This window comes from Lonchura striata, chromosome 2 (genome assembly GCF_050655825.1).
Source record: "Lonchura striata isolate lonStrDom1 chromosome 2, ASM5065582v1, whole genome shotgun sequence".
Classification (NCBI taxonomy): Eukaryota; Metazoa; Chordata; class Aves; order Passeriformes; family Estrildidae; genus Lonchura; species Lonchura striata.
Genome location: NC_140704.1, coordinates 16,523,068 through 16,533,951, shown reverse-complemented (window position 1 = coordinate 16,533,951; position 10,884 = coordinate 16,523,068). Strand labels below are relative to the sequence as shown.

General features: G+C 47.5%; 1 protein-coding gene across 1 annotated transcript; it reads right to left on the bottom strand.

Annotated features, from left to right (window-relative positions):
- Window positions 1-976: 976 nt before the first annotated feature.
- LOC110477308 (patched domain-containing protein 3) lies at window positions 977-8,509 on the bottom strand. Its single transcript, XM_077782751.2, has 4 exons — window positions 7,613-8,509; window positions 7,160-7,281; window positions 6,611-6,756; window positions 977-4,668 (listed from the first exon to the last, which is right to left on the bottom strand). The coding sequence occupies exons 1-4, from the start codon at window positions 8,342-8,344 to the stop codon at window positions 3,068-3,070; spliced, it is 2,601 nt and encodes an 866-aa protein (XP_077638877.2). The 5' UTR covers window positions 8,345-8,509; the 3' UTR covers window positions 977-3,067.
- Window positions 8,510-10,884: the final 2,375 nt, after the last annotated feature.

The following is a 10,884-nucleotide window of genomic DNA, read 5'->3' as shown; positions in this document are numbered from 1 at the left end:
ACACTGCATCCAGCTCTGGGGTCCTGAGTATTAGAAGAACATGGACTTGCTGGCATGAGTCTGGAAGAGGCTACAAAGATGATCAGAGGGCTGGAGTACCTCTCCTGTGAAGATAGATGGGGTTGTTCAGCCCGGAGAAGAGATGGCTCTGGGCAAAAGGGGACCCGGAATAGTGACAGGGACAAACATTTTAGTGGGGCCTTTGATACAAGACCAGCAGTAATGAGTGAACTAAAAGACAGTTGACTTAATTTAAGGATTTTTTTTACAATGAGGGTTGTAAGACATTGAAGCAGGTTGCCCAGAGAACTGGAAACTTTCATGGTCAGATTGGAGTGGACTCTGAGCAACCTGATCATGTTGAAGATGCCCCTGCTTATTGCAGAAGGGTTGGACTAGATGACCTTTAAAATGTTGTGGTTTGACACTGGCCAAATGCCAGGTGCCCACAAAAGCTGTTTGCTCAACTTGTGCTCTCAGCTAGGCACAGGAGAGGAAAACAAAAATAACAAAGGGCTCACAAGTTGAGATGAGGACTGGGAGAAAGCATTCTAAGGGCAAAGCAGGTTAAAATTTAAAGGTATAAAGTGAATTTATTATTAACAGAGTCAGAAGAGGACAATTAGATGTAAAATAAGTCTTTAAAACACTTCTTTCCCCCAGCCCCTCCATCTTTCCCACTGACAGCACAGAGAGATAGGATGTGGGGGTTTTGTTCAGTTCATCACCCAAGATATTTTTCTGTTCAGTCAGGAAGAGGAGTCTTTCTTCTGCTATGCCAGAGGGTCCCTCCCACAGGGGACAGTTTTCTGTGAACTTCCTCCAGTGTCGCTCCAATTTCCAAGGAGCAGCAGTCCTGCCTAAACTACTGCAATGTCTTTCCAAAACAGCTGTGGCATGAGTCACTTCTCCACAGTGTGTCCTCTAAGGACAGGCTGCTCTAGTTTGGAAGCAAGGGTCTTCTTTCTTGATCTCAGGAAGCAGGGGCACTCTCTCTCCATTTGGGTCTCCCACTTGATCACACCTTTCTCCAGTATCCACCCACTCCAGTGTTAGTACTTCTGCCATGGGCTGCGAGTGGATCCCTGCATCTTCCTTAGACCTCATGGTCTGCAAGGTGCCTGTTTCACCATGGTCCTCACCACAGCCTGCAGAAGAATTTCGGCTCCACCACTTGGAGCAATTCCTCCCCTTTTCCACTGACCTGGGTGCCGCCATGTTGTTTCCCCTCACCTGTCCTCAACTCCTCTTCTCTGACTAGAAAAAAAGCTGTTGCCTGTAGGTACCACTGCCAACAAGTTCCACCAATTAAAAAAATTCCTGCAGGATCCCGCAGTGCCGAGAGGGCCATCTTGTTTAGGTTCCTTGCCAGGAGTTGCTCGCCATACTTTTGCACCAGCCACACAGCCCTGCTGCCACTGATGGGCAATGGTGTCTGCTGCAGTGCTGGTGCTGTTTAATGCCTCTCTTTACATGCAGCACCGGGAAGGGGAATCTGTGGCAGCTGCCCCTGCCCTTCTGTCTTTGGCACAGCTCACTAGGGGTGGCCAGGCAGGCAAGGCTTGCTGTGGGCCATGCTGCAGTGCATTGCCTCATGCTGCCAGGATGGCCTTGGTGGCGGCGCCTTGCCACCCCAGAAAAAAGCTGCACATGCGCTGTTTTGATTTTCTTCTTAAGTATGTCATCACAGAGGCATTACGAACCTCTCTAATTGGGCTAGCAGCACGTCCATCTTCAGAGCCATTAGAGATTGGCTCTGTCAGACATGGTGGAAGCTTCTAGCAGCTTCTTACAGAAGCTGCTTCTGTGGCCCTCCCCTGCTACCAAAAAACCAGACCATGCCAAATCAACATAAATGTCCCTTCCAACTCAAGCTGTTCTATGACTCTATGAATGAGAAGGATCTTGCCCTGTTTACTCATGAAACTGGCTAGATATCCACAGGGAACAGAGGCAGTCCCTGGCTTTGTCACACTTGCTCAGACTCTCAGAAGAAACCCACCACAGCAGCAGATTTGGACTGAATGATTTAATAAGTTCTACACCAATTTTTTCCAGAATTACAAATACTGGTTACCATTGCTTATTTTATTTCCAATGGGTCTATCATGATACTGGCAACAAATTATGAACTGATTTTCACCTAATGCCTTATTCCCATGGGTTTGAAGATCATCTCATATATTACTAGCTACTACTCAGTGAAAGCTCCTCTGCTCTACCAGTGCATCCCAGGATGCACTGATGAACACAATGGAATTTATGAGTTTACAGTTTTAGGACTGATCTGCATAAACTTGGGGTTATTTTTCACTTTGTCCCGAATCAGGCTGCAATTGTCTCTAATGAATCCCTGCCCTCTCATACCATGCAACAACATCTCCCAAGGTGGTAACTCAAGAGGTCCATGCAAATTGCAGTCTACAGAAGCACACACAAACTTCTTAAGGGTTGCAGATGTTCAACCTTAGCTAGAAAATGGGATGCCAAGAAAAAGCTTTGAACAGAAAACAGGAGTCACTTTGGGGTGAGTCTTCCCCAAGGTTTTCTTGTGCTGCATTCGGAACCTAAGCACATTTTGTCTCCTGAAGGCTTACAAATTATTACAGTCTGAGACAGTTCTGACCTTTTGTAATTTTGCTGTATTTGAGCCTCTTGGGTAAAAACTGTGTTCCAGCTCAGTGCTGGGATGAGTTAGAGCATCAAGGCAAACAATGAGGAAATACAGTCCAATGGGAGGTACTCTAGGACTGTGTCCTACACACATGTAACATAGTCCATTCACCTGATGCAATGGCCAGTGTTTGTAATAATTTTAGAACATTCAGTAAAAATATCACACAAAAAAAAGATAAATAGCAACATTAAGGTGGTAGATGAACATACACAAAGGTAAAAAATGCAAATCCATTCTGTGCAGTTTGTTATTTTTCTTACCAGGCTTTTCTGAAGTCCTGAAGTTGATCTGATGTATTTATTCTTCTGCTTTTCATGTCGTGTATTTCCTGACAGTCACTGCATTTGAGTGCCCACATAGTAAATATATAAAATCTTATATTTAAATAATTCATGGACAGTCTTTATCATTTCTAAACCTATGCTCTAACTTTTTAGACACGGTATTGTGAGGTGAACTGCCAAAGTTTCCAAAAAAGGTTAAAAACACTGGAATAAAAACAAGACCATGAAGAGCCCCAAACAAAATAACAAGGAACATGATCTTGAAGAATGTCCTAAAGATATAGGCGTTTGATGCAGCCAGGACAACTACGCCTAATATCGTAGAAACTGCACCCTGTAGAACTGGGTAACCTAGCAGGGACAGAGCTTCAATTGACCTTTTATTGGCTGATGACTCTCCACTCGTAACAAAGGCATAGGAAATATGAGCAGAAAAATCTACTGAAAACCCAATGCAAATGACCAGGTTGATCATGGATATGGAATCGAGGTTGACGTTCCAGAATGTCATGAAACCAGCAACGCCAACTATAACAGAGGCTATAGCAAAAGTCACCCACAAGCAGCACAATGGGTTGGGAATGAGCAGAAGGGAGACAACGAGCATGGCCCCGGCAGCAATGACAACGTTCTGAACAGTGTTCTGCACTATTACCAGGTACTGGTCATAGTAGATGAAGGCTGGGTGATATACCTTCAGTGGAATGCTGCACTGCTTGGCTGCCTCCCTTAACTGACTGAGGAGATTCTTCTCATCCACGGCTGATGTCACATTCACTGTCTGGATGAAGAAGCGCGAAGCCTCTATTTCATCCTGAGTCTTGTTTATGTCCCACTCAAAACTGGGAAGAATTCTGAACAGTACAGTTAAGTTATTTAAGAAGTCAGTCTTACTGTCTATATTTACCAAACCCCTTTTGGCAAGTCCTGTGTATACTCTCAGCCATGACTCCGAGTAGTTCTTATCTACATAGGAAATGTTCTCTAAATTCTGTGTGCAGCTCTCAATGCCAAGACGCACCGACTCATTCCAGTAATCTACACTCTCAGCAATGACAACCATGACCCGGGGTCCATATGTGGAGAAGTATTTGTCTTCATCATCATAGTATGGAATAACGTAGGAGGCATCATTTGCCAGATTTCGGAGATCAATGCCTTCCCTGATCTGAGTACACCCATAAATGCTGCCACCCAAATATGCTCCATACAGCAACACCATGAGCACCTTGATCCATTTATTTGTAATAAAAGGGCCATAATATTTTTTAAAGAATGTGCTCATTGGATGCTCACCTTCTGGCTGAGATGGCTGCCCAGAACAACTGCCAATACAGCAAGCATTGTACAAGCAGCAGTTCTCAGCCTGATCTTTACCTACATCCACACGCATACAAGTCAGCCAATGTCGGTTCCCTTGCTCCCTTTTGTGATTTAATACCAGAACTGCCCCAAAGAAGGTCAGGGTATATACATAGCAGAAGACAAAAGCTGTGCCCGTATAGAGGCAAAAAGACCTCACAGATGGAAAAACAGTCCAGGTGCCAATGAAGAAGGCCAAAACATCTGTCAGAGTGGTGATGGTCACAGAAAGCGCTGCCTCTGTGTAAGTCTCAGCCAGCAGAGATTTAACATTGGACTTCTCTTTTTTCCTTAAACTTTGTTCCCAGGAAGCAATCATGATGAACATGTCATCAACGCCAACCCCTGCAAGAGGAGAGACTGTTAATGCTGCACTGCCAATGGCAGCTTCCACCAACACCCAACAAAACTACAACATTAGTCAAATTTCATTCTGCCTAAAATCTGAAAAAGGAGATTGGGCTACTAACACTGCTCCAGTGCTGATGCAAGTTGCAAGAGAATCTGGAGAACAGATGCTTTGTATGTGGCTGAATGTATTACCTTTTAGCACTTCCTGGTGACCTAATGGGCTGTTGATCCCTCAGGGACCCCGATGAAGGATTGAGCACACCTACTGCAGCTCTGACAAGTGTCTTGTAGCTGATGTCCATTTGTCCCCTGATGCAGATGACACAGATTTCAAAGCATCACATATTCTGATGCTCAACTGTTCTTACTGGAAGCATCCCCCATTATCTCTGCAATCTCTTCCCCCCCCACTGCAGCAACTTAGACCAATAATTTCTTGTTCTGCCTTCAGAAGGCAGGAAGAGCAGTTGCACATGGGAGAAGAGTGATTCCAGTTTTCTGATGGCTTGCTTTTTTTATGCTCTTTCCGTCTACTTCTCTCCAGTTTATCTTCCAGCACTTAGTCACAATTTATTATTCATTTTTGTTCACATTTATACCAATGTGCTCATAAATATTACCTGACAGGTCCCTGGGAAAGCCTGCCAGGAAGATTTGGGATTTTGCTAAGATGCCAGAGTGAGTGAGCTGAAGTTCAAAAATGAAGAGCAATGGGCTTCTCTTACCTCTGCTAACTCTCAAGATTATTATCTCACACTTTTCAGTATTTTGCCATGCTGTCAAGGGCTCTTCTATTCACTGAAAATTAATCACACAAAAGGGAAAACAAGGCTGCCCGAATAGCGGAGTGAGATTTGGCCAAGCACAGAAGAAGAGATGAAATCATTACCTGCTACCTGAAAGGCAATTGCCAGCAAACATGCAAAGAATCATTAAGCAGCACATCAAAAGGTATTACTGGATGGCAGCGAGCCAGGCTGCTTTGGAAAGCAAGCAGCCTTCAAAGCAAAGCCTCTGATGTACTGAGAATTTGTTTGCTTTAACACAAGGAAGACAAAAGTCTGTGTGTTATTTCTGAAGATCTGAAGAGACTGGCTTAAGTCCTTTCCCAGGTATACAGAAGGGCCTCTTTGATAGTAAGAGCCACTGCAATTGATGAGCAAACAAAAGTAAATAAAAAATGCATTAGAATTATGCAGAAAACAGAAACAATGCCTGCCCAAAGGAGCATTTGCATCGGATAGCTTAGGATGATGCACAGCCTCTGTCAACCTGAGAGCTCCATGTGTTTTCCTCAGCATGAGACCAAGCCAAAGAAAACATCAGAAGAATGTATGATACTGGAGACCAGTAAGGATTTTAAAAGCAGTAATTTGTTTGCAGCAACATTATGTAATTGGAAACATGATCTAATTGCAGCAACACTATCAGTATTTGGAAAGTTCAGCACTGGCTGTTAAGCACTCTGTGAAGCAAGGATGCAATACCAACTTCCTTGGGATTTTGGGGGGAGCTGCTTGCACAAATGGTGCATCACTTCAGTTGTGCAGCCGACTGAGACTGGTTCGTACACAGATGTTATACTGCAGAGGATTAATCATCCTGGCTACATTTCCAGGGACACTAGAACAATGCCAGAAGTGCTAACCTTACCATTCTCCCATTTACAATCTTCCTGCTGTAGCAGTGGATCTAGATGAGGCCTTGTCTTCTGGGGAAAGCTGCCCTTGCACCAGAACCCAACTCCAGTCCCACTGAGCTGAGCTGAGGGGCTTGCCTACCTGTAGGTGCTTTGAGGGGGCTGCACCTCTGGGTATCTCCTACACTCGCTTCAGGAGAAAATGTTGTATTATCTGACATTCACATCATAAAAGACTGACACCATTACATTGTTTTAACTTCGCTCTGGTCTTCACTACTCACTTTTTCTACTCACCCAGAATCAGGAATGGTGCATTTGCTACAGTGACCACAAATGGCACTCCACAGAAGAGCAGCAATCCAAAGCTGCTTAATACTGCTAAGCCAGAAGAAAGCACTCCACAGCTTGCAAGCCAGGTGTTATTTCTTATGCAGTTCAGTCTGAAAATATTTCAAGGAGTATCTTAGTAATGTGTCATATATTTCCCAGACAATACCCTGTCTGAAGAGAACACCTGATGAATGATGTTCTAAGAGATCCTAGGTGTCAGCAGTGGACAAGATTAATTTCTCTAGGAAGTGAGCATTCAAGTTGGTCATGTCCACACTGAAGACTTGTTAATGTATTTATCTGGTACTTACCATGAACCCCATCTAAGCAGTTAGGAAATATGCACAGATAGACAAGAAAAAGCAAAGGAATACCCTTTGCATATCATTAAATGTCACTGGAAGCCTGCAGTTTCAAGAATGCCTACACTCTGGCAAGTGCAGAAATCAACTGAAGGAAGGTAAGAAGAGCAAAGATCACTGCTCATTGAGCCATAGCCTACAGATATTTTACCTTAGGCAAGAGATGATTGAAAAGGTTATTGTCAGGAAATATGTTATGGAGAAGAGCGGGATCACACTCCTGGTATTGCCTTCAAACTCCTCTTGTCTGGACAGCGAGGTAAAGTAAGTCACCTGCCGTTAAAACAACAAGAAACGATAAAGCACTTTTCCTCTTCTTGTTCTTTTTACAAACGCACAGGCAAGGCCAAATATCACGTTTGCAGAAGAGCATTGGCCTAGCCCTCGCAGCCTGCCTGCCTTTCCCCGCCACTTTTCCTTTCCTTTTCCCTTTCCTTTTCCCTTTCCTTTTCCCTTTCCCTTTCCCTTTCCCTTTCCCTTTCCCTTTCCCTTTCCCTTTCCCTTTCCCTTTCCCTTTCCCTTTCCCTTTCCCTTTCCGCGGCGGGGCCGCCCGGACATTTCGGGCTCGGCGGCTCCGCACGGCCGCACCCGGCCCCCGCGTTACCTGAATGGAGCCGAGGCGCAATTCCTTCACTTTGGCCGGGATGTCCTGCAGGAAGCTCTCCAGCCACTGCCGGCTGTCGTGCGCCTCGGGGCCGTCCTCCCGCAGGTAATACACCAGCTTCAGGGCCCGCGCCCCGAGCAGCCGCCCGCCGTCCGTCTCCACGCCGCCCAGCGCGGCCCCCAGGAACTCGCTGCCGTTGACGGGGAAGCGGAGGCTGCCCGGGGCGGGCGGTCCCGCATCGCCCCGCCGCGACAGCAGCGGGTTGGGGCTGGCACAGCCGCCGGCGGTGCGGGCGCAGAGCCGCTCGTAGTCGGCGTCGCGCACGGCCGCGTTCAGCCGCAGCACCTCTGCCCACGCCGCCGGCTCCAGGACCGAGGTCCCGTTCGTCGCCACGGCGATGAGGGCGGCGTAGGCGCCCTCGGTGGGCAGCCGCGGGGCGGAGAAGCGCTCCGAGTCGTCGGTGGGGAAGTGCCGCCGCACGAAGTCGCGCTCGGCCTTGGCGGGCCCCCACGTCGGCGTGAACTGCTCCTCGATGTCGTTCGCCTGCCGCTGCGGTAAGAAGACGAAGCCGGCGCCCAGCACGCCGGACAGCAGCAGCGGCACCAGCACGAAGGGCCAGGGGCAGGCGGCCACGGCGCTCGCCAGCCCTTCGAAGAGCCGGCGCAGCGGCCGCTCCACGCAGTTGGTGTTGCGGCAGGAGCAGCGCTCCGCGGGGTCCCGCGGCCCCGCCATGGGCCAGGCGGGCACGGGCTGCCGGCCGCAGCGCCTCGCCGCGGGGGGGCCCGACGGTGCGGCCTGTGCCGCCGCCGGAGGAGAGGAGAGGAGAGGAGAGAGAGGAGAGAAAGAGGGACAGGAGTTCAGAGCAGCCCTCCGCCCGTTGGGGCCGTGGAAGTAACGCGGAGCTTTCAGAGGTGGGCGCGGCCGGGGCCCTCCCTCGCCGTGACTCACGGGCTCTCCGGGACGGGCGGGAGGGCAGACCGGGCTCCCCTTGTGCGCTCCGCCGCAGCCTGCCCCGGCTCCGTGTGCTCCCGTTTCCTGGCCCCTCGTTTACCCTACCCCACAAAAAGTGACATTTTCTGTGTATAGTGAGCTGAACAAATTCACTGGGGAATGAGATGTGTGCTGGGCCTGTTATGAGGCGAAGAGTCAGGTACAGCAGGAAGAAAGAGCATCTGGAATCAAGACTGTGTCATGCACAGTTGTCTCATGTAAGCTCACATGTAGTGGACAACAGGGATTTCAAGTAAATTTGGGGCTAGTGCCTTGAACTTGGGGCTCTTGGGATCTAGTGCCTTGAACTCCCTTGTAGTAAACAAGATTTAATGTGATCTTTGGGTATATGAACAGACAACAAGCCTAGGGAAAGGACTTCCACAATATCTAATAAAATCAGTAAAGCAGTTGTTACAATATTAAATACAGAACTAGCTTCCATGTTGTAAGTAGGAGAGAGGAGAGTTAAAAGGCGAGTGGTGAGGTGTAGTGATCCTGAGCAGGAGACCATTGCCAGTTGAGGAGATGAAGATCATGTGGCAGTGAGCCTGTGCTGTGCTATATGCCCAGCGTGGCCCTTGCACCAGTGCCTGCAGGATAGCCTCAGCCAGCCCATGGTACCAGAGAAGCCTGCAATGCATCTCCCACTTGGTACCAGTGATCAGAAAAGTGAGACTTGAAACTTGTTTTCTTCAAATCTGCTGCAGCTGTTACTTCACCACTTAAGATTATTCTTCTGTCTGGGAGCAAAACACAGACAGTGGTGATGTGCATCTTGCAGTGTTTCCTCTTTCAGTGTACGTGTTTACAAAACAGGGCAGTGACAGCAGAAGAAATAAAAGACTTTGAAACAAGGGTTAGCGATTCCAGTTGGCAAGTCACAAGAATATCAGTGGAGTGATATGCCAGAGCTTTATGCAGTAGCAGTGATAGAAAGGGTCTTTCCAAGCCCAAAACCTATCCTGCAGCCTGGTGTTCTTGAACTGGTAAGTGACAGTGCTTTGAGTGGCTTCTGGCTGAGAACATTAAGCTCAGATGTGACAGTGCTAGTCAGGTGTCCAGATAATTAGCTAATACCTAACAGGCATGCACTTCTTCTCCTTGCCTTTGCAAGAAGCAACTATCTCGTCTTCTGCCAGTACTTGCAGAAAAGTTGTAGGTATTTCTTCTCCCCCATCTAGGGAAGACAGGCTTGACACCTGTGGGTATAAAAGAGCCAGCCAGGCTCCGAGCAAGATTATATATCTCCTGCTGCAATCAGCACCTAGAGCAGGTTGGATCCTGGTGATTTCCCTTTTCAGTGCACAGGTGTTCTGGGACAGGTATGTCAGCTCTGAATTTCTCTCTGGGAGACAGACACTTTTAAGCTATTTCCTGTAGCTCCTAACTTGTCAAAATCTAAGTAAGGAGAATTATCAAATTCTCAAGTGGCTTATTTCTGCCTTGCTTTTGTAATGCCAGAACAGAGGGACATTTCCTAATGCACCCAGGCCGCAATTGGAAAGTGCTTTGCCAGTTGTGTGAGACACACTGGACACTGGAATAATAAAAAAAAAATACTGCCATCAAGAAGACTTTTATCCCATTTCTCCCATCATAATGCAGCATCAAGCATGACTGTGCCATTTATGAAGGAAATTTCACTAGCCTGATTTTTACAGTGCACACCGTAGCACCTGACAGAGAAGTTGTCTCCTATCCTATCCTATCCTATCCTATCCTATCCTATCCTATCCTATCCTATCCTATCCTATCCTATCCTATCCTATCCTATCCTATCCTATCCTATCCTATCCTATCCTATCCTATCCTATCCTATCCTATCCTTTCCATGCATTTTGATGAGGCAGGAGTGCACTGAGGGCTGCTTAGCTACTGCCGTGTTTGCATGCATGGCTGAAACAATAGGACATTGTTACCTGTGCTAGGCAGTGACAGCCTGTGGCCCTGAGGTTGCCTGACCACAGATGATGTGGGAAATGCAGTGCCTCAAAGCCCTGTGTCCAAAGGGAGCAGTTTAATTGTCAAACTGGGGGCTGCCAGAGGGAGATGTGTGCCCTGTGTGCCTTCACCAACCAGCGTGCAAGAAAGGATCACATTTTCTTTGGCCTTCAGGAAAATGCCCACAAGGAATGACCAGGGTGGCTGGGTGATGGTGACAGCAGAATGGGAGGTGAATTCTTGGTTTCCTCTAGGGTGGCTTGTCTCTCTAGAATATAAGATTCCAAAGAAACTCCAGAAATTATTCTGTCACCAGGACCCAGAAGTAACAGATGTTT